This window comes from Salvelinus fontinalis, chromosome 21, assembly GCF_029448725.1.
Source record: "Salvelinus fontinalis isolate EN_2023a chromosome 21, ASM2944872v1, whole genome shotgun sequence".
NCBI classification, from domain to species: Eukaryota; Metazoa; Chordata; class Actinopteri; order Salmoniformes; family Salmonidae; genus Salvelinus; species Salvelinus fontinalis.
The window spans coordinates 8733754-8758201 of record NC_074685.1 but is presented as its reverse complement, the minus strand read 5'-3'; the positions used below and the strand labels follow the sequence as shown (position 1 = coordinate 8758201).

The 24448-nt window shown below is 42.4% G+C and overlaps 1 protein-coding gene across 1 annotated transcript in view; it reads right to left on the bottom strand.

Moving 5' to 3' along the window:
• LOC129818119 (laminin subunit gamma-3-like) overlaps positions 1-24448 on the bottom strand; it is a gene marked incomplete in the record, with an annotated part of 223721 nt that overhangs the window by 4255 nt on the left and 195018 nt on the right. The window contains 9 exon segments of the mRNA XM_055873714.1: positions 651-750; positions 3488-3628; positions 3793-3995; positions 11003-11105; positions 14106-14249; positions 14395-14644; positions 21061-21195; positions 21653-21729; positions 23273-23526. Coding sequence (XP_055729689.1) covers positions 651-750; positions 3488-3628; positions 3793-3995; positions 11003-11105; positions 14106-14249; positions 14395-14644; positions 21061-21195; positions 21653-21729; positions 23273-23526 — 1407 coding nt within the window.

Here is a 24448-nt window from a genome sequence, read left to right as displayed (position 1 = left end):
CTTTCAAGCTAGGAGTGTTGAACAGGCCTAGTATTTAACTCTTGCCATCAGCAAGGCTCTTGTCTTGTGTGGTCACTGTGAGGTCTATGTGCCACCCTGTTGTGCCCACCCAACGATGGGGTTGGCCAGCGTTATGAGTGGACATTTCTCCATCAGGATGGTGCCCACATCACAACTGACTCATTAACAGGGACAGAGGAACTGTGGGAAACCATTTAGTCACCTGGACAGCTGGTTTATGCATTTAATCAATACAAATGTTTTATTGAAACAGTTGTAACAGTATCTGGTTTGCTAATTCTACTGGTAAACAAGATATCTGAATTCATATAATTCCTAGAGAGGTGGGTCAACAACATTCTTCCTTCATCTGAGAAATCCATCTGGACCACTTTACTAACAACCATTCTGACATAGCATCACTGATCTAATGGAAGTCAGGTGTGAGTGATCAGTGGTGAGGAGGGCAGTAACATGTGGGCTTAGATGCTTCTGGTTGAGCTGACATGTTGGATTTGTTACTGCATGAAATTTAGAGCGCGTCCAAATTTGTACCCTATTCCCCATGTGCCCATAGCTAAAAGTAGTGCACTATATAGGGAGTAGGGTGTCATTTGGGACAGCACAGTAAATGTCAGATTTGAACTTACCCATGTTACTGATGAGCTGGATGAGTGTGAGTGAATAGGCCTCCAGCTGAAACTTAGCTGCCTGGATGTCCCCCTTCACACTGGTCAGAGACTCTACAGGCTGGAGATCAGAGGGACAAATAGACAGGGACATATTGTAATGAAAACTCAGGGAGAAAATGGTGTAGACTCACATGCAGAGCACAGCAGGTGTTTATTTCGCAGAAGGCAGGAATCATGGTTACAGGCAGGCAAACAGGCAGGTGAATCAAAACTATGACCGAAGGCTATAACTGGTTCTCACAAAAGAGCGAGGAAAAGGCTTAGTAGAGTCAAAACCAACAATACCTCACAAAGGTACAAACAGAATGAACTGAACTAAATAAGGAGCTGATGAGACCAGGTGAGTAACTAACACAGGTGAAATCAATGAACACAAATGAAAGACAGGGCTACGTTCAAGAACACAAAGAAACAGGGCTACGTTCAAGAACACAACGAAACAGAACACAAGGTTGACTAAGAAAATAAATACAGAACCTTACAAATTTGTACTGTATATACACAGAGCAGTTAAAAGTTGGGATACACCTACTAATTTCAGGGTTTTTCTTTATTTTTACTATTTCTACATTGTATAAAAATAGTAAAGACATCAAAACTATGAAATAACACATATGGAATCATGTAGTAACCAAAAAAAAAAATATATATATTGTATTTGAGATTCTTCAAAGTAGCCACCCTTTGCCTTGATGACAGCTTTGCACACTCTTGGCATTTTCTCAACCAGCATCATGAGGTAGTCACATGGAATGCATTTATATTAACAGGTGTGCCTTGTTAAAAGTTAATTTGTGGAATTTCTTTCCTTCCTAATACGTTTGAGCCAATCAGTTGTGTTGTGACAAGGTAGGGGTGGTATATAGAATACAGCCCTATTTGGTAAAAGACCAAGTCAATATTATGGCAAGAACAGCTCAAATAAGCAAAGAGAAATGACAGTCTATCATTACTTTAAGACATGAAGGTCAGTCAATATGGAAAATTTTAAGAACTTTTAAAGTTTCTTTAAGTGCAGTTCAAAAAACCATCAAGCGCCATGAGGACCGCCACAGGAAAGGAAGACCCAGAGTTACCTCTGCTGCAGAGGATAAGTTCATTAGAATTAACTGCACCTCAGATTGCAGGCCAAATAAATGTTTTACAGAGTTCAAGTAACAGACGCATCTCAACATCAACTGTTCAGAGGAGACTGCGTGAATCAGGCCTTCATGGTCCAATTGCTGCAAAGAAACCACTACTAAAGGACACAAATAATAATAAGAGACTTGCTTGGGCCAAGAAACACGACCAATGGACATTAGACTGGTGGAAATCTGTCTTTTGGTCTGATGAGTCCAAATTTGAGATTTTGTGTTCCAACCACTGTGTCTTTGTGAGACACAGAGTAGCTGAACGGATGATCTCTGCATGTGTGGTTCCCACCGTGAAGCATGGAGGAGGAGGTGTGATTATGTGGTGGTACTTTGCTGGTGACACTGTCTGTTATTTGTTTAGAATTCACATTTAACCAGCCTGGCTAGCACAGCATTCTGCAGTGATACGCCATCCCATCTGGTTTGCGCTTAGTGGGACTATCATTTGTTTTTCAACAGGACAATGACCCAAGACACCTCCAGGCTGCGTAAGGGCTATTTGACCAAGAAGGAGAGTGATGGAGTGCTGCATCAGATGACCTGGCCTCTACAATCACCTGACCTCAATCCAATTGAGATGGTTTAGGATGAGTTGAACCCCAGGGTGAAGGAAAAGCAGCCAACAAGTGCCCAGCATATGTGGGAACTCCTTCAATACTGTTGGAAAAGCATTCCAGGTGAAGCTGGTTGAGAGAATGACAAGTGTGCAAAGCTGTCATCAAGGCAAAGGGTGGCTACTTTGAAGAATCTGAAATATTTTGGGGGGTCACTATATTATTCCATATGTGGTATTTCATTGTTTTGATATCTTCACTATTATTCTACAATGTAGAAAACAGTCAAAAATAAAAAATAAACCTAGAATGAGTAGGTGTGTCCAAATCTTTGGCGGGTACTGCATATAGAGAGATAGATAGATGGCAACATTATAGCATAAAATGTGGGGGCTGAATCCCCCTTCAGATCCACATGTGTAACTCCTTGTAACTTTCAAATCAAAGTGTATTTGTCACTTGCACAGAATACAGCGGGTTTAACGGTACCATGAAATACTTACAAATGCTTACTTTCAAGGATTCATGGAGCAATGTCAGTTGTATATTTGTTTGAAAATTTGCCCATGCAAATCTCAAGCTAGGATTCAACCCTAAGTGATTGGATATAGTATTGTACTAAATACTCTTTCAGGTCCCAGATTATTGGTTGTGTTGTGTTACCTATGAGTTGAGTTGGGCTTGTGCCTGGGCAGTGTGGTTGATTATTGGTTGTGTTGTGTTACCTATGAGTTGAGTTGGGCTTGTGCCTGGGCAGTGTGGTTGATTATCGGTTGTGTTGTGTTACCTATGAGTTGAGTTGGGCTTGTGCCTGGGCAGTGTGGTTGATTATTGGTTGTGTTGTGTTACCTATGAGTTGAGTTGGGCTTGTGCCTGGGCAGTGTGGTTGATTATTGGTTGTGTAGTGGTTACATATGAGTTGAGTTGGGCTTGTGCCTGGGCAGTGTGGTTGATTATTGGTTGTGTAGTGGTTACATATGAGTTGAGTTGGGTTTGTGCCTGGGCAGTGTGGTTGATTATTGGTTGTGTAGTGGTTACATACATATTAGTTGAGTTGGGCTTGTGCCTGGGCAGTGTGGTTGATTATTGGTTGTGTTGTGGTTACCTCTACGTTGAGTTGAGCTCGTGCCTGGGCAGTGTGGTTCTCCAGCTCAGCCAGCTGCTGCAGGGCTGTGTCCACAGAGGAGATGAGCTGGGCAGACGCTGTCCTCACGTGCTTGGCCTTGGTCAGGGTGGCCCTGGCCTCCTGGGTTCAGAGAAAAACACAGACAAATGAATACGAAGAAAAAAGAAAGGAGACAAATAAACAGGATTCATAGGGTTGTGATGTGACTTATGTGAATGGAATTTAAATTGCGCACACACACACACACAAACAACAACACACACATTTGCCCCCCCCATCCTCACTTTAGACAGGGCGTGTGCAGTGTGTTCTGCCTGTTCTGCGGTAGCATTGGAGAGGGTAGCGTTATCCAGGGCAGGCCTCAGGACTCTCTCTGTCTGGTTCACCTTCTTATTGATGTCTTCCAGAACCTTCTCCCTCAGCAGCGTCTCCTTCTTCAGAGCAGCCTTGGTCTGGGCCTGCCTTCGAGGCCACTCTCTCTGCATGTCTAGGGTGGGGAATGGACAGGAGCAAGGCAGGTTGGCCACTGACATGGTTAAAGAAGTGTGATAGCAACTGACAAAACGTTTTTTATTCTATCCTATCCTATTCTATTTCACAATCCATGTACTAGTAACAAAGTAATGAGAAAATATGAGTTCTAGTTCCATTCAATTCTATTCCTTCCCTTACAAAAAAACCATGACAAACATCACGTGACATCACATGACATCACAAACATCACATGTCACGTGGGAAAAACAGACATGTGCGTCAGACGTGGAGTCAGACACGTGTGAAGTTTCACATGTACATTTTTCACATGTATGTAATTGGCAGGATAAGAACCCAGGTCTCCCATGGGAGAAGACAAAGTCTAGCCCATCTGACCAAGAGGGCCAACACTCATTTTGAAGTCGCAGGCGGGCTACCTGATCACATGACCATGACCAACCATTAACAACTCAAGTCTGCTACACTTTCAGCTCTCTCTCTCTCTCTCTCTCTCTCTCTCTCTCTCTCTCTCTCTCTCTCTCTCTCTCTCTCTCTCTCTCTCTCTCTCTCTCTCTCTCTCTCTCTCTCTCTCTCTCTCTCTCTCTCTCTCTCTCTCTCTCTCTCTCTCTCTCTCTCTCTCTCTCTCTCTCTCTCTCTCTCTCTCTCTCTTCCTTAATTTTTTGTTTAAAACTGTTGAACTATTGTCTTTCTCCCTCTTTGAGTCAACTACTGACCACATTTTATGCACTGCAGCGCTAGCTAGCTGTAGCTTATGCGTTCAGTACTAGATTAATTATCTGATCCTTTGATTGGGTGAACAATATGTCAGTTCATGTTGCAAGAGCTCTGATAGGTTGGAGGATGTCCTCCGGAAGATGTCTATGGAAGGGAGTGAGAATCCTGATTCTCCTAGATTTTGTATTGAAGTCAATGCATCAGAAACTAGCTGTCCTCTGGCTTCACCACAGTGCTACCTTACTGAGTGGTGTTGAGGCTACTGTAGACCTACATAGCAAAACAATGTGTTTTAATGAATTATTTTGTGACGTGAATATATTTAGTGTAGTTTTATCTAAAAATTATCATTTTTTTATGTTTCAATATTCTTATTTTTATTAAATTCACTGAAGAGGATGGTCCTCCCCTTCCTCACCTAAGGAGCCTCCACTGGTAGATATGTATAGGGGTAAAGTGCCTAGGCATCAGGATATATGATAAACAAAGTAGCAACAGCATATATGATGATTGTATGTGAGCGGATGTGCGTGAGTGTGTAGGGCCCTGTGGGCATAGAAAGTGCAAAAATGTTAATAAAATACAACGGTCAATTTCGATAGCTATATAGCAGTTTTATGGCTTGGGGATAGAAGCTGTTCAGGAGCCTGTTGGTACCGCTTATCATGCGGATGCAGAGAGAGCAGTCTATGGCTTGGGTGGCTGGAGTCTTAAACAATTTTCCAGGCCTTCCTTTCACACCGCCCTGGATGGCAAGAAGCTTGGCCCCAGTGATGCACTGGGCTGTCCGCGCCACCCTCTGTAGCCCCATGAGATCGAGGGCGGTGCTATTGCCATACCAAGCAGTGATGCAGCCAGTCAATATGCTCTCAATGGTACAGCTGTACTTTTTGAGGATCTGAGGGCCCATGCCAAATCTTTTCAACCTCCTAAAGGGGAAGAGGCACTGCCGTGCCTTCTTCACAACTGTACGCATGTGTGTGGACCATTTTAAGTCCTTATTGATTTGGACACAAAGGAACTTGAAGCTCTCGACCCGCTCCACTGCAGCCCCACTGATGTGGATGGGGGCATGCTTGCCCCCCTTTTTCTTGTAGTACACAATCAGCTCCTTGGTTTTATTGAAGTTGAGGGAGAGGTTGTTGTTCCGGCACCACACTGCCTGGCCACTGACCTCCTCCCTGTAGGCTGTCTCATCGTATCCGGTGATCAGGCCTACCATCGTCGTGTCGTCAGCAAACTTGATGATGGTGTTAGAGTCCTGCATGGCAGTTGTGGGGGAACAGGGAGTACCGGAGGGGACAAAGCACACACCCCTGTGGGGTCCCTGCGTTTAGGTTCAGCGGGGCTGAGGTGATGTTGCCTATCCTCACCACCTGGGGTCGGCCAGTCAAGAAGTCCAGGATCCAGTTGCAGAGGGAGGTGTTCAGTCCCAGCGTCCTAAGCTTGGTGACGAGCTTGGAGGGGACAATGGTGTTGAACGCTGGGCTGTAGTCAATGAACAACGTTCTCACATAGGTATTCCTCTTACATGTACAGTTGAAGTCGGAAGTTTACATACACTTAGTTTGGAGTCATTAAAACTCGTTTTTCAACCACTACACAAATGTCTTGTTAACAAACTATAGATCTGGCAAGTCTGTTAGGACATCTACTTTCTGCATGACACAAGTAATTTTCCCAACAATTATTTACAGACAGATTATTTCACCTATAATTCACTGTATCACAATTCCAGTGGGTCAGAAGTTTACATACACTAAGTTGACTGTGCCTTTAAACAGCTTGGAAAATTCCAGAATATGATGTCATGGTTATAGAAGCTTCTGATAGGCTAATTGACATAATTTGAGTCAATTCGATTTGTACCTGTGGATGTATTTCAAGGCCCACCTTCAAACTCACTGCCTCTTTGCTTGACATCATGGGAAAATCAAAAGAAATCAGCCAAGACCTCAGGAAGAAAATAGTTGACCTCCACAAGTCTCGTTCATCTTTGGGAGCAATTTCCAAAGGTACCACGTTCATCTGTACAAACAATAGTACGCAAGTATAAACACCATGCGCCCACGCAGCCGTCATACCGCTCAGGAAGGAGACGTGTTCTGTCTCCTAGAGATGAACGTACTTTGGTGTGAAAAGTGCAAATCAATCCCAGAACAACAGCAAAGGACCTTGTGAAGATGCTGGAAGAAACAGGTACAAAAGTATCTATATCCACAGTAAAACGAGTCCTATATCGACATAACCTGAAAGGTCGCTCAGCAAGGAAGAAGCCACTGCTCCAAAACCTCCATTAAAAAAGCCAGACTACGGTTTGCAACTGCACATGGGGACAAAGATCGTACTTTTTGGAGAAATGTCCTCTGGTCTGATGAAACAAAAATAGAACTGTTTGGTCATAATGACCATCGTTATGTTAGGAGGAAAAAGGGGGAGGCTGGCAAGCCGAAGAACACCATCCCAACCGTGAAGCACGGAGGTGGCAGCATCATGTTGTGGCGGTGCATTGCTGCAGGAGGGGCTGGTGCACTTCACAAACTAGATGGCATCATGAAAAAATAAAATTGTGTGGATATATTGAAGCAACATCTCAAGACATCAGTCAGGAAGTTACAGCTTGGTTGCAAATGGGTCTTCCAAATGGACAATGACCCCAAGCATACTTCCAAAATTGTGGCAAAATGGCTTCAGGACAACAAAGTCAAGGTATTGGAGTGGCCATCACAAAACCCTGATCTCAATCCTATAGAATATTTGTGGTCAGAACTGAAAAAGCTTGTGCGAGCAAGGAGGCCTACAAACCTGATTCAGTTACACCAGCTCTGTCAGGAGGAACGGGCCAAAATTCATCCAACTTATTGTGGGAAGCTTGTGGAAGGATACCCGAAACGTTTGACCCAAGTTAAACAATTTTAAGGGCAATGCTACCAAATACTAATTGAGTGTATGTAAACTTCTGACCCAGTGGGAATGTGATGAAAGAAATAAAAGCTGAAATAAATAATTCTCTGCTATTATTCTGACATTTCACATTCTTAAAATAAAGTGGTGATCCTAACTGACCTAAGACAGGGAATTTTTACTAGGATTAAATGTCAGGAATTGTGAAAACTGAGTTTAAATGTATTTGGCTAAGGTGTATGTAAACTTCCGACTTCAACTGTATCTAGGTGGGTGAGGGCAGTGTGGAGTGCAATTGAGATTGCGTCATCTATGGACCTGTTGTGGCGATATGCAAATTGGAGTGAGTCTGGGATGACGAAGCTAATTTCCTGCAATTCCATCCATTTTGCTATGGGGTTTTGTACTGTGTATTTAAATACTGTATTCTCGACATAGCTTATCCTAATATTTCTACTACCGTATAATGCATTTTAGTTTCACTGTTTATATACAACACATATTTATTAATACAGTGCATTTGGAAAGTATTCAGACCCGTTGACTTTTTCCACGTTACAGCCTTATTCTAAAATTTATTAAATACTCCCCCCCTCATCAATCTACACACAATAACCCATAATGACAAAGCAAAATCAGGTTTTAGAAATGTTTGCAAATGTATAAAAAATTAAAACTTAAATATTACTTTTACATAAGTATTCAGACACTTTACTCAATACTTCGTTGAAGCACCTAAAGTGCCTTGCAAAAGTATTCACCCCCCTTGGCCTTTTTCCTATTTTGTTTCATTACAACCTGTAATTAAAATTGATTTTTATTTGGATATATTTACACAAAATATTCCAAATTGGTGAAGTTAAATGAAAAAAATTACTTGTTTCAAAACATTATATATATATAAAAAATTAAACAATTAAAAGTGGTGCATGCATATGTAATCAACCCCTTTGCTCTGAAGCCCCTAAATAAGATCTGGTGCAACCAATTACCTTCAGAAGTCACATAATTAATTAAATAAAGTCCACCTGTGTGCAATCTAAGTGTCACATGATCTGTCACATGATCTCAGTATATATACACCTGTTCTGAAAGGCCCCAGACCACCATGCAAGCGGCACTATGAAGACCAAGGAGCTCTCCAAACAGATCAGGGACAAAGTTGTGGAGAAGTACAGATCAGGGTTGGGATACAAAAAAATATCTGAAACGTTGAACAACCCACGGAGCACCATTAAGTCCATTATTAAAAAATTGAAAGAATTTGGCACCACAACATACCTGCCAAGAGCGGGCCGCCCACCAAAACTCACGGACCAGTCAAGGAGGGCATTAATCAGAGAGGCAACAAAGAGACCAAAGATAACCCTGAAGGAGCTGCAAAGCTCCACAGCGGAGATTGGAGTATCTGTCCATAGGACCATTTTATGCCTTACATGCCATAGAGCTGGGCTTACGGAAGAGTGGCCAGAAAAAAGCCATTGCTTAAAGAAAATAATAAGCAAACACGTTTGTTGTTCACCAAAAGGCATATGGAAGAAGGGACTCTGGTCAGATGAGACTAAAATGTAGCTTTTTGGCCATCAAGGAAAATGCTATGTCTGGCGCAAACCCAACACCTCTCATCACCCAGAGAACACCGCCGCTAAAAGACATCCCCACAGCATGATGCTGCCACCACCATGCTTCACCGTAGGGACGGTGCCAGGTTTCCTCCAGACGTGACGCTTGGCGTTCAGGCCAAAGGCTATAATCTTGGTTTCATCAGACCAGAGCACTTTGTTTCTCATGGTCTGAGAGTTCTTTAGATGCCTTTTAGCAAACTCCAAGCGGAGTTTCCCAAAAGTCACCTCCCTGACCAAGGCCCTTTTCCCCCGACTGCTCAGTTTGGCCAGACGGCCAGCTCTTGGAAAAGTCTTGGTGGTTCCAAACTTCTTCCATTTAAGAATGATGGAGGCCACTGTGTTCTTAGGGACCTTCAATGCTGCAGATATTTTTTGGTACCCTTCCCCAGATCTGTGCCTTGACACAATGCTGTCTTTGAACTCTACGGACAATTCCTTCGACCTCATGGCTTGGTTTTTGCTCTGACATACACTGTCAACTGTGGGACCTTATATAGACAGGTGTGTGCCTTTCCAAATCATGTCCAAACAATTGAATTTAGCACAGGTGGCCTTCAATCAAGTTGTAGAAACATCTCAAGATGATCAATGGAAACAGGATGCAGCTGAGCTTAATTTCAAGGGTCTGAATAGTTATGTAAATAAGATATTTCTGTTTTCTATCTTTTATTTTGCAAAAAATTCTAAAAACCTGTTTTCACTTTGTCATTATGGGGTGTGTAGATTGTGTGTAGATTTATTTGTGTACTTGTTTGACATTTTACTGCATTGTTAAGAGTCACTAACATAAGCATTTTGCTGCACGGGTTAAAACATCTGCTAAACTGTTTTGAAAGTCAATTTGTTTTAAAATCACATTGTTGTTTTTAGCTGTACAGATTATGTATTTTGGATGTTTTCAGTGTATTTTGAATGCTTTCAGACAATGTGATTACTTTTTTTGCACAAAACAATTACAAAAAGTAAACTTGAGTTAAATGACTAAATCTGAGATCGCTACTTTTAGCATGTTAAATATAATCAAGAAGGAGACAGAACGCTAGCTTCTCTGTCCTTTTTGATGAGCTTCTTTCAATGGTCACTGACCAACGTATGAAGAAGAGAAGCACCTGCAGCAGTAACACTCCAAAAGGTTGGCTCAGAAATAATAAATCATTATTTTTAAAACACTTTAATTATTATACTCAGGTAGGCTAAGTTACCGTTTTACAGAATTTCATATGTGGAAACTCTACTACATGTGAAAATATGGTTTCATATGTGAAACATAGGCTCAACATGTGAAGCAACTATTTAAATTGTGAAAATTCATTTTCACATGTGAAAATGAGATTTTGACAATTGAAGCTGCAAATTTGACATGCTTTTCTTTGTAAGGGTTTATATTCAGACTACCCTGATGAGATTTCCAACAACTAATATGACGTGACACTTTTTTTTTTTTTTTTTATAAACAGTGAATATATTGTTGAAATGAACTGGAGGCTGTGAAACTCAGAGTGCATTTGAGGCTTTGTTATTATTTCCCACAATCACAGCTGCTCTTCCTCCTCTCACAAAATGACAAGTGGAGCTTAACAGGGAGAAACAAACGGTTACATTGGTGTTACATTTGTTTTTCTAAGCATTTTGATATTTAATTAGAGTAACTCCGTGGGCTGATATTGCAGTGATGGGAATATGAAAACTAAGCAAAAAGTCTGAAATGTAAAACAACAGAAAAAGAAACAGAAATAGAACATGCTGCAAACGGCACCTTCCAGTTCTCTCCGCAGAGCGATGGCCTCTGACTCCATTTCTTTCCCTGTCACCACCGATGACAGGGCCAGGACCTTTGACCCATGGGCATGAGCTGTCAGCTGCAGAGGAGGTACCAGGGATAGAGAGAGAGCAGGGAGTGAACCTCACAGAACCTCAAGAGTTACACATCAGACAGCACAGCATCCTGACTATGTGGTCACTGACTGATTTCACGCAGAAGCATCTACCGTCTACTGTAGTTCTAAAACAACAATTAAAACAAATAATTAAGGAATTCATATTTTTCAGACGGACGATAAAAGTACTGTAAATTGTTTTATTATAATCTTTCTTATTATGTGTAATTGTTCTGCTTTCACTCTACAGCAGGGGTACGCGCAATTCCGTCAGTGGTTCGCCAAATAAAAATGTGATTCACATTTAATATATATATTTATACATACATTTTTATTTGGCGTACCACTGACAGCATTGCGCGTACCCCTGCTGTAGAGTAAAAGCAGAACTGTCACGCCCTGACCTTAGAGATCCTTATTATTCTCTATGTTTGGTTAGGTCAGGGTGTGTTTCGGGTGGGAAAGTCTATGTTTTCTATTTCTTTGTTTTTGGCCGAGTGTGGTTCCCAATCAGAGGCAGCTGTCTATCGTTGTCTCTGATTGGGGATCCTATATAAGTTGTCATCTTCCTTTTGGGTTTGGTGGGATCTTGTTTTCTGTTTATTGTCTGTGCCTGACAGAACTGTTCGCGTTTGTTTTTTTGTCATCAATAAAAAGACGATCTACGCCTACCACGATGCACCTTGGTCCACTCTTCATTCTACAAACGAGAGCCGTTACAAGAACAATTACACATAATAAGAAAGATTATAATAAAACATTTTACAGTACTTTTATTAAATATATTATATGCACTACCGTTCAAAAGTTTGGGGTCACAGAAATGTCATTGTTTTCGAAAGAAAAACACATTTTTTTGTCCATTAAAATATCGTAAAATTGATCACAAATACAGTGTAGACATTGTTGTTGTAAATGACTATTGTAGGTGGAAACGGCAGATTTTTTATGGAATATCTGCATAGGCGTACAGAGGCCCATTATCAGCGACCATCACTCCTGTGTTCCAATGGCATGTTGTGTAAGCTAATCCAAGTTTATCATTTTAAAAGGCTAATTGATAATTAGAAAACAATTTTGCAATTATGTTAGCACAGCTGTTTTCCTGATTAAAGAAGTTTTTGAGCGAGAATTCAGACGACTTTCGAGTAGTAAGACGTATTAAAGCAACAGATACCATTAATAAGAAGGAGCTAGAAGCGTCTTATATGGTGAGCTACCGAGTGGCTAGGACAGGCAAGACCCGTACTATTGTGGAGGACTTAATTATTCCTGCTGCCACAGATATGGCTGGGACAATGCTGGGGGAAAAGGCCAAAAAAACTATACAGACAGTGCCTTCATCAAACAACACTGTTTCACGATGCATCAGTGACATTCACGATGCATCAGTGACAAACAATTACTGCTTCGCATATAACCAGTGAATTCTATGCGTTACAGCTGGATGAGTCAACAGACGTGGTGACACATTTTTTTAAATTGAGAGACGAGCTTAAAGTTTTCTTTACTGACCATAATTTTCACTTGTCTGACCGCTTGCATGATGATGAGTTTCTCACACGACTGGTATATCTGAGTGATGTTTTTTCTCCCCTGAATGATCTGAATCTAGGATTACAGGGACTTTCCGCATCTATATTCAATGTGCGGGACAACATTGAGGCTATGATTAAGAAGTTGGAGCTCTTCTCTGTCTGCATTAACAAGGACAACACACACGCCTTTCCATCATTGTATGATTTTTTGTGTGCAAATGAACTCAAGCTTACAGACAATGTCAAATGTGATATGGCGAAGCACCTGAATGAGTTGGGTCCGCAATTACGCAGGTACTTTCCCGAAACGGATGACACAAACAATTGGATTCGTTATCCCTTTCATGTCCTGCCTCCAGTCCACTTACCGATATCTGAACAAGAGAGCCTCATCGAAATTGCAACAAGCGGTTCTGTGAAAATTGAATTTAATCAGAAGCCACTGGCAGATTTCTGGATTGGGCTGCGCTCAGAGTATCCTGCGTTGGCAAATTGCGCTGTTAAGACTCTGATGCCCTTTGCAATCACATGCCTATGTGAGAGTGGATTCTCGGCCCTCACTAGCATGAAAACTAAATACATATGTGTGTGGAATATCTGTGGAAAATGATTTAAGACTGAGACTCTCCAATACAACCCAACATTGCAGAGATACGTGCATCCTTTCAAGCACACCCTTCTCATTAACCTGTGGTGAGTTATTCACAATTTTCGTTGTGAAAATAAGGTTTTATATGTAAGATGGCTATATAAAGAGCAAAATAATGTATTATTATTATATTATTATTTGTGCACTGGTCCTATACGAGCTCTTTGTCATTTCCCACGAGCTGGGTTGTGACAAAAACTCACACATTCTTATGTTTAATAAAAGTACCGTATAGTGTGTGTGTGGCAGGCTTACAATGATGGCAAAAAAACAACATTTGAGAGTGCGCTGACCCTGGTGCTAGAGGGGGTATGCAGCTGGAGGTTGAATGTTTGAAGAGGTATGGCACTATAAAAGTTTGGGAACCATTGCTCTACAGGATATTGAACTGTATGTGGATTGTGTGTACATTCTATTGTCTATTTTTGTCAGTATATACTGTTTATTGCTGTCAGCAACATTTCACCAGGTCATACTGGCCTCCCGGGTGGCGCAGTGGTCTAGGGCACTGCATTGCAGTGTTAGCTGCGCCACCAGAGTCTCTGGGTTTGCGCCCAGGCTGGGCTGGGTTCGCGCCCAGGCTCTGTCGCAGCCCGCTGCAACCGGGAGGTCCGTGGGGCGATGCACAATTGGCATAGCGCCGTCCGGGTTAGGGAGGGTTTGGCCGGTAGGGAAATGTAATAAAATGTATGCACTCTACTGTAAGTCGCTCTGGATAAGAGCGTCTGCTAAATGACGTAAATGTATATTCCTGGTACATGTAAATGTTAGGTGTGCAGATAAAACCCCCTCTACCTTGTATATATCCTTTACAGCAGCCATGTTGTTGTGAGCGGTCTGTATGCGAGGCTCCATCTCCTCTCTGATCTTATTGACCAGCTCCTCTTTAGACTGGACATTAAACGCCAGCTCAGCTGTCCTGTTAATTAGCTCAACATCCTGAGGAAAGGGGAGAACAGCTGTCATTTATTAATTCATTCAGACATTCAGTCAGTCAGTCAGTCAATAAGTCAGTCAGTCAGTCAGTCCGTCAACTTGAGAGTACAATGAGTTCTTATTACCCCTGTCCCCGGTAGCCACTGACCTCTGATTGATTGGCAGCCGGTGCGAGGCTGGGGTCTGATTGGTTGTAACCCTGTGTTGGTCTGAGATCTGATTGGTTGGTTCCTGATGTGGATTTGGGCCTCCTCTGGGACAGCTCCAATAGGGAGGAGGTGAGGTTACCTAGGGCAACCAAGACATCAGCAGACTCCTCCTCCAGAGACAGTTTATTGGCTAGAGTCCTATTCACTTGGGCAGTCAGATTCTCCTTTATCTGCTGCATGTCTGCCAGTCTGAGAGAAAGAAAGAGAGAGAACGAGAGAGAGAGAAAGGGAGAGAACGAGAGAGAGAGGGGGAAGGGTGTTAGATCATTCAGTGTTTTGATTCTTGACACACTCGCGTGCACACACACACTCACATACACACACACGCACACAAACACACACAATCAATCAATCATCAATCAATCAAATGTATTTATAAAGCCATTTTTACATCAGCAGATGTCACAAAGTGCTGTACAGAAACCCAGCCTGAAACCCCAAACAGCAAGCAATGCAGATGTAGAAGCACGGTGGCTAGGAAAAACTCCCTAGAAAGGCAGGAACCTAGTGTAACAGGGTTGGTTATGTTTCCACTTGCCTCTAAAGAAATGTGTATTTGATGTTCAAGCATTCTTATTGGTTAGTTCAACTCTGATGACAATAAGGGGTGTTGTGATTGGCCCCGCTTGCAGATAGGGGGAGATCGCGAACGTCAGGTCTTCCCAGTATGAAAATGTGATGCAAGGGGTAGGTCACGTTCTGAATACTGTTTTCTATTTTCTATTTTACAATGTGTACAAGTTTGCTGTACGTTACTGATTTTATACATGTGTGGGTATATGGTACCTGTTAGGGATTGAGGGGCTTTCTGGGATGTGCTTTGGCATATGATTGCTGTAAATAATTGTGTTAGCTAGCATACACCGATGTCATGGTCACATAAGCCACGGCTAACACAGTTGTCTTCATGCTACAGATTTTACCATCGACAGCCATCAACACTGTTAAGCCCTGCACAACTAACGTGCTGTTTCCCATTTAACAACAGGTATTTACACATGTTATATTTTGTATTGTATTTTTGTATTTTGTTCGCCCAGTATGAAAATGTGATGCAAGGGATTTTGCCATCGACAGCTAAGCACAACTAACGTGCTGTTTCCCATTTAACAACAGCATCAATGTAACAGTATAACTTTAAACCATCCCCTCGCCCCGACACGGGCGCGAACCAGGGACCTTCTGCACACATCAACAACGGTCACCCTCGAAGCATCGTTACCCATCGCTCCACAAAGGCCACGGCCCTTGCAGAGCAAGGGGCAACACTACTTGTAGGTTTCAGAGCAAGTGACGTAACTGATTGAAACGCTAGTAGCGCGTACCCGCTAACTAGCTAGCCATTTCACATCCGTTACACTAGGAAGCAACTTAGAGAGAAACCAGGCTCTGAGGGGTGGCCACACATCCTCCCACACACACCCTTCCACCCATGCACCCACCAAATTGCTCTGAAAGATTACGATTAAATCCCCAGAAGCAAGCAGACTAGTGCTGGTATGAGGGTAATCAATTTCTTGGCACCTGCCTGCTCCCATCGTGGCGTGGCGTGGCCACCAGAGGTTTTTGCATGGTTCCGTTGAGCTTTGGGGGTAATCCTTGGCGCAATCTCACGCTAGGAGATGCTGCTCCCTCCATCCTGCTCCCTCCATGAAAGCAGCCCCAGAAAGCAATTAGCTTAAAGAGGAGGGAAGAGAGCTGTTCCCCTGTGGCTAAATGTCTTATTTTCAAAACTCCAGTGTAGCCTAAGTACCAGTCTCTTTAGCTAGCGTTCCACTCCTTGCCACTTCTTGTCATTGCAAAAGAGACTGGCTTTCTGCAATCTTCAAATATGAACATTCTATCATTAATGAGCTTGAGGAGATTCAGAGGATTTGATCCTGATTCGATAACCCTCATAGCTATCATCCAATCACAATGTTTATGCAAATTAAACTGATAGTATATTTTCCTAACTTAATTCATGAATTTGATTGGAAACATTCTATCATTGGGCATTCTGATGTAATACCTTTAATTGTAAACATAAACATTGGGCATGGGGAGAACAGAGGATTCCCGTCTATTGGATTTTTAACACCAGCCCATACAATCACATCACACCAGAGAAGCTCTCGCCATTCAAACTTCCCCTCCAGTTCATTGTGAACGCTGTAGCCTATTTTATACCCAGCAATCAAGAGCAAGGTGCTATATACAGTACCAGTCAAAGTTTGGACACACCTACTCATTCAAGTTTTTAAAATTAATTTTTTACTATTTTCTACATTGTAAAATAATAGTGAAGATATCAAAACTATTAAATAACACATATGGAATCATGTAGTAACCAAGTGTTAAACAAATTAAAATAAATATAATATTTGAGATTCTTCAAAGTAGCCACCCTTTGCCTTGCAAAGTGTCAACCAGCATCATGATTTCAATTAACAGGTGAGCCTTGTTAAAAGTGAATTTGTGGAATTTCTTTCCTTCTTAATGCGTTTGAGCCAACCAGTTGTGTTGTGACAAGGTAGGGGTGGTACACAGAAGATAGCTCTATTTGGTAAAAGACAAAGTCCATATTATGGCAAGAACAGCTGAAATAAGCAAAGAGATATGACAGTCCATCATTACTTTAAGACAAGGTCAGTCAATGCAGAACATTTCAAGAACGTTCCTTCAAGTGCAATTTAAAAAAAACATCCAAACTTTTGACTGGTAGTGTATACATATACAGAAGACAGAGATGTGTAAGTTAGAAGTTGATTCATATGCTAGCATATTAATCCATCATTCGTATGCTAGTCTACAGTGCATTTGGAAGGTATTCAGACCCCTTGACTTTTTCCACTATTTGTTACGTTACAGCCTTATTGTAAATTTGATTAAATATTTTTTTCCCTTCTCAGTCTACACACAATACCCCATAATGACAAAGCAAAAACAGGTTTTAGAAGAAAAAAAATATGTATGATTTGGACATGATTTGTTAAGGCACACACCTGTCTATATAAGATCCCACAATTGACAGTGCATGTCAGAGCAAAAACCAAGCCATGAGGTCAAAGGAATTGTCCGTAGAGCTCCGAGACAGGATTGTGTCGAGGTACAGATCTGTGGAAAGGTACCAAAAAATGTCTGCAGCATTGAAGGTCCCCAAGAACACAGTGGCCTCCATCATTCTTAAATGGAAGAAGTTTGGAACCATCATACTTCTCCTAGAGCTGGCCGCCCGGCCAAACTGAGAAATCGGGGGAGAAGGGCCTCAGTCAGGGAGGGGACCAATAACCAGATGGTCACTCTGACAGAGCTCCAGTGGTCCTCTGTGGAATTGGGAGAACCTTCCAGAAGGACAACCATCTCTGTAGCACTCCACCAATCAGGCCAGAAGAAAGCCACTCCTTAGTAAAATGCACATGACAGCCTGCTTGAAGTTTGCCATGAGGCACCTAAAGGACTCTGACCATGAGAAACAAGATTCTCTTGTCTGATGTTACCAAGATTGAACTCTTTGGCCTGAATGCCAAGCGTCATGTCTGAAGAAAACCTGGTACCATCCCTACGGTGAAGCATGGTGGTGGCAGCATCATGCTGTGGGGATGTTTTTTAGCGTCAGGGACTGGGAGACTACTCAGGATCGAGGGAAAGATGAACGGAGCAAAGTACAGAAAGATCGTTAATGAAAACCTGCTCCAGAGCGCACAGGACCTCAGACTGGGGCGAAGGTTCACGTTACAACAGGTTAACGACCCTAAACACACAGCCAAGACATCGAAGGAGTGGCTTTGGGACAATTCTCTGAATGTCCTTGAGTGGCCCAGCCAGAGCCCAGACTTGAACCCGATCGAACTTCTCTGGAAAAACCTCTGTTTTCGCTTTGTCATTATGGAGTATTGTGTGTAGATTGATGAGGAACAAGGGGTCTGAATAATTTCCCAATGCACTGTATTGGGCCTTCTATAGTAAATTTAGGTGACAACCACCTGTGCTATGCAAGAACATTTTGTGCCAATTAATTGAAGTTGAACATCTTCTAACGCATCCGTTGAATTAAATGTGCAATACAAAAGTGTAGTGCCTAGGCCTATTTTATTAAAGAAACCCTGGCTGTTGACATACGCAACAGATCGCAAAGCAGGGAATCCCCATTCCACATTGAGCTAATTTTTGGAAATGGCAAGTTCACTTTTTCCTCCATAAATGCATATCAAGTGCAAGTACGCTTTCCAGCAGCTCACATTAGCAGGATGGGGGGCCTTTTCATTAGGAGGGACCTCTACCGTGGATAGCTAAAATAATGATAATGTCACGTTCCTGACCTATTTCTGTTAGTTTGTTATGTGTGTTAGTTGGTCAGGACGTGAGGTTGGGTGGGCATTCTATGTTTTCTGTTTCTGTGTTGGTTTTGGGTTGCCTGGTATGGCTCTTAATTAGAGGCAGGTGTTTGGCGTTCCTCTAATTAAGAGTCATATTTAGGTAGGCGTTGTCACAGTGTTCGTTGTGGGTGATTGTCTTCCGTGTCTGTGTCTTTACACCACGCAGGACTGTTTACGGTTTGTTCGGTTTGTGTAGCCTATGTTCCTATTCGTGCGTTTTCTTGTTTTATGTAAGTACGTCGTCTAGGTCTGTCTACACCGTTTGTTGTTTTTGTTAGTTTAATCAAGTTTGTGTTTCGTTAATAAAATATGTCTGTTCTCTACGCTGCACCTTGGTTCCCTCAATACTCCTCCTCTTCCGAAGATGAAGAGGAGGAGGAATGCCGTTACAGATAAACACTTCCTCAATTTAAATATTAGACCGATGGGGACACCTATAGCCTACCTTTGGCAGACCAGTACTAGTGATCATTGTAGCCTTTTATCGTCTAGATGTTGAAATATCTTCATGCCTAGAATAAAAACCACCAGACTCATTTGAATGAAAAAAAATAATAATTTAAAATAAAAAAATTATAAAATTATAATTACAGTTTAGAAAAATGAATCCAGTGCAAATCTTCCTCTGGAATAAGGCACATGCTAGGATAATCATGACATAACCAACGTCTCTAGTAATACTATAGCTGTCTCTCTATCCTCCCCATTAAACTTTCCTTGACAATTCATTTGATAGTCAACTAATGTTAGGCGTTAGGCTATGCTATAATGTAGCCGAGACATTCTTTCTGATCGACTACAGCCAGGAAGATGTAGGAAGGTTTTTTAAATACGTTTTTAGGAAAGGAAAAATGTGATTTGTGTGTCTGAGGTGTGCAGGTGACTTTGATTGATGAGTCTTTTTAGGATGTGTGTGTGTCTGTGTGAGTTCACTAATTCTCTCCATGTCCATTCAGAAACGTTGTCATGGAACATATGAATGTTGTTTCCAACTCCCCTTCAGCAACTGCCGTAAATCCGTCTGCATATTGAACGTTGAGATTGCCGAAAGGCCAGTCTCTTTGGCAATGACAAGGAGTGGCAAGGAGTGGAATGTTCGCTAAAGAGACTGGTACCCAGGCTAACTCCAGTGTGCTCTAAACAGCTGCTATAAAGAGCAGGATTCATGACCTTGTTTTGTGGGGCACCACTACAGCTAACACCACACCTGGGTCCTATTTGGGAGAAATATCCCGAGGAGAAAAGGAGAGGAGCAACAACATTGTGTAAATGAAGTACTGTGTTGAGATATTGCTTCAAGGGACATGTCTGTTTTTATCCATGCAGGTTAACAGGCTTTTTTGCACCTCATGTTGAGCCTTTAAAATGATGTTGTGTTGGAGGAATGGTGCGGCAAGAAAGAGAGAAAGAGAGAAAGAGTGTGTGTATCTGCGTGTGTACTGTGTAGGTTTGTATGTATGTTTAGATTAGAGATTAGAGAGTTTAATAGTCACATGTACAGGGTTACAGATGTATTACAGGGTACAGTGTAATTCTTGAGCTTTGAGCTCCAAAAATGCAGAACATATTAACAACTGTGGCAATGATACATATCCATTGTGGTGGAAGCAGGGAGGGAGCAGCAGGGGGGCGGCAGGAGGGAGAGTGGGAGCAGGTTGCTGACTGGTGGTGGTTATTCAGCAGTCTGATGGTCTGGGGGTAGAAGCTATTGGCCAGTCTTACTCTTTTTTTTGCCATGTTGCTCCTGTACTGCCTGCGTCTGAGTGATGGAAGCAGGGAGAACAGGCCATGGCTTGGGTGGCTGGAGTCCCTGATGATATTCTAGGCCTTCCTGCGACACCTGGTATTGTAAGTGTCCTGGAGGGCAGACAGTGTGCACCCAATGGTGCGTTTCGGCTGAGTGTACCACCCTCTGTAGCACCTTGTGGTCCGCGGCGGTGGAGATGCCATACCAGGCTGTGATGCAGTTTGTCAGAATGCTCTTGATGGTGCTCCTGTAGAACACTGTGAGGGCCCTCGGGGACAGGCCAGATTTCTTCAGCATCCTGAGGTTGAAGAGTTGCTGTTGTGGCTTCTTCACCACGGTGTCCATGTGGTTTGACCATTTCAGCTCCTCTGAAATGTGTACGTCTGTGCTTGTGTGTGTGTGTGTGTGTGTGTGTGTGTGTGTGTGTGTTCCTGTATGCCTGCCTACGTGTGTTCTTCCACATGCCTGCATATGTGTGTGTGATATGTGTAGTTACTCACTGCTCTGTGAGGTTGCTGATGTATTCTTTTGTAAAGTTGTCCTCCAGTAGGTCCATCAGTAGAGAGTAGGTCTGGTTGGAGGCCATGAACGCCTTGGTAGCTATAGACTCTATACGACCAGACATCTCTGTGTGGCTGACAGATAGAGAGAAAAACAGATAGGGTATTAGATATATGGGCCTGACAACCACGCCTGGGTTCAAATAGTATTTGTTTGACTTCAGCTTGGTTGATCTTGTCTGCCGCAATGGAACTGAATAGAACCAAAAATGCAAGCTCAAACCCTGCCCATCCTGGCACTCCAGGCAGGTTTGAGGAAACGCTTTCAATTATTTGACAAAAAAACAACTGGTCTGCTGAGGAAGTCAAATGGATTCCAGCTATTGAGTCAATCTCTCCATTTCCTCTCACTAGACCTAATGTATTTCTTCTGCATAATAAGGTTTTGTATTGTTGTCATTGATTGAGGGTGTCTGTGGCAGGCCAGCCATTGTGCGACTGACAGATGGAAGAGGCAGGGCCTACATTAGGGGAGATGACCTTTGTTTGCCATAATTGGCCACTTAAAGTCTATTGAACTCCACTGACTTACCTTTTCATAAGGACCTCTGATTGGTTCACCGCTGAGTTCCATCGGTTGGGCACCGGTGGCACCTCGAAAGGAATGACCTTTGGAAAAGCATAGAAAAAATGTATGAAATGAAAGCGTGCAGAGGTGGCAGGCTAGCAGACAAAAGAAAACTGTCTGAGGACAAGGTGCTACACATGCTCTGGATGGAATGTGACGTCAGTTGATTTAAAACCTGAATCGTGACCATGCACAGTTATCAGCTAACCTTACATGACCCCAGGACCAGTGTTAAACTCACAGAAAGTAGACTGACTCAATACAGTTTCAGAAAGTCATACTGAAGGCTCCAACTACAGCACATATTCACTCACTAACGTATGCAGAGTCAATGTTTCCATGTACAAGTCCTAGTGCATAAATGTTGACTATTTCACTGTGTGACATTTATTTTGAGAAAGTGCTAATAAAATAGAGGAAAGTGAATCACAGTATATGACACGCAAAGATGTTCTCTTCCTATTTCAGAGCCGTTCTGCTTGTTAATGTGGAATTGCAATGCTCTGGCTCCAGGTTTGCGCACACGCACACGCACACGCACACACACACACACACACACACACACACACACACACACACACACACACACACACACACACACAGCCAAAACAAGCGCTCTCATTTCCCCAAAACCACATAACATGGCAGCCATATTCATAATAGATTCCAAGCTGCTGCTAGTGAGCATGGAGCGACTGGGAAAAGCTTGAGCTGTGGGTGCAGAACAAATTGTTCATTTCATTTGAGTGTCAGTCAGAGAAACTGTGTGCTCTCTCTCTGCTCTCTCTCCATGGTAGCGATATGGAGCTTCAGAGGGAGAAATACTGCACTTTAGCCATCACTGTGGATCAATACATTACACCTCTACTGAATCATCAGTATCCTTCCCAGGATAAAAAATGCCAAAATACTTGAAATGGACAAATGACTATCTACCTCGTCAGCATATATTGTGTGAGCTCTACTGTATACATGTGAGCTCTGCTGTATACGTGTGAGCTCTGCTGTATACATGAATGTATGATACTGCTTATTATAATAAGATAAACTATAGTTATGGATGCTTCAAATGACTCAACAGCAGGCATCGATGTGTCAGAGACAGTGGCTGTGTCCCAATAAAATCCCCCTTCTACTGAAATGTGCACACGTTCACTACTTCCCACAAACACAATAGCCTTGGATTGGTGGAGGATGGCTAGTGTGTTTCCACCATATTTCTTATGCCAGTCATTTACTTTCAAATCAGTGAATGGGAAGTGAAGAAGTGCACACTTTGAGAGGAAGGAGAAATACCGATGTAGGATCTTAATTTGACCATCCTGTTTCAGGATTTAATAATTGTAGTGTATTTGAGGTTTAAAAAGACTTCTGAAGTTTTTAATTTCTACTTTGAAATTTCAGACAATTTTCCCTTACGAAAAATGTATCAACCCCTACAAAAATGTTGATTAATTAAAATAATTATAAATCACATTTCCTGTTGCTGTAGGATCATTTTCTGGATGTAGCAAACAGGCTCAAATTAAGATCCGACATCTGTAATTAGGACATAGCCAAAGTGAGAGTAAATGTCCCACTGACCATGTTGTCCAGGTCCAGTGTTGCCTGCTTCAGCTGTGTCTGTGCACTTCTGACCACTGATACAGCGTCAGCAAGGGTACTACACAATGTTCTCCGCCTGTTCTCATTCCCCTCCTCCTTTTTCTCATCCTCCTGCTCTTCCTCCATGCTGGTACTACAGTGCATAGCTGGGGTAACATGGTGCAGCTGGGCTGAGAGAGTGTGTGTAGACGTCTCCATGAGAGCAAACTGTTTAACCAAGGCTTCCTTTGCCTCTGCAGAGAAACACAAAAACACTGATGTGAGAGAAAAACACACAGCATGGATCGTTAAATGGATCCTTTTAATTCCATTTCAATGTTATTGTTATTTAGGACACAAGTACTGCCAGCCCCTTTATAGTAGGACTTTGTAGTGGAACTGTTGCGTTTGATTTTATTTTCTTTAAAAAAACGTTTTATTTAACCTTTATTTAACTAGGCAAGTCAGTTAAGAACAAATTCTTATTTACAATGACGGCCTACATATGATCATGGATTGCATGTGGTCAGTCGTCAATTCTCAGACTGAATTCACTGTTTGTGCTAAAAACGCTCTCTGTATGTCCGGGTGCCTATGGTTATTGTTGTAGCTTTATGGTTAAGTTGTTTATTGCAGTGTGCCTCGCTGGTGTGACCTTCTGGTTCTATCTGTGAGAGGAGGATGTTTACTGCATCCTCTGTGGGATGTTATACTGCGTTTATGTGTTTGTGTCCGTCTCTCTCTCTCTCACTCTCTTGCTCTCTCTCTCTGTGTGTGTGTGTGTGCGTGTGTGTATGTACAGTACGAGTCAAAAGTTTGGACACACCTACTCATTCAAGGGTTTTTCTTAATTTTTACTATCTTGAAGGAGTTCCCACATATGCTGAGCACTTGTTGGCTGCTTTTCTTCACTCTGCGGTCCAACTCATCCCAAACCATCTCAATTGGGTTGAAGTCGGGTGATTGTGGAGGCCAGGTCATCTGATGCAGCAATTCATCACTCTCCTTCTTGGTCAAATAGCCTTTACACAGCCTGGAGGGGTGTTGGGTCATTGTCCTGTTGAAAAAAAATGATACTCCCACTAAGCCCAAACCAGATGGGATGGCGTATTGCTGCAGAATGCTGTGGTAGCCATGCTGGTTAAGTGTGCCTTGAATTCTAAATAAATCACAGAC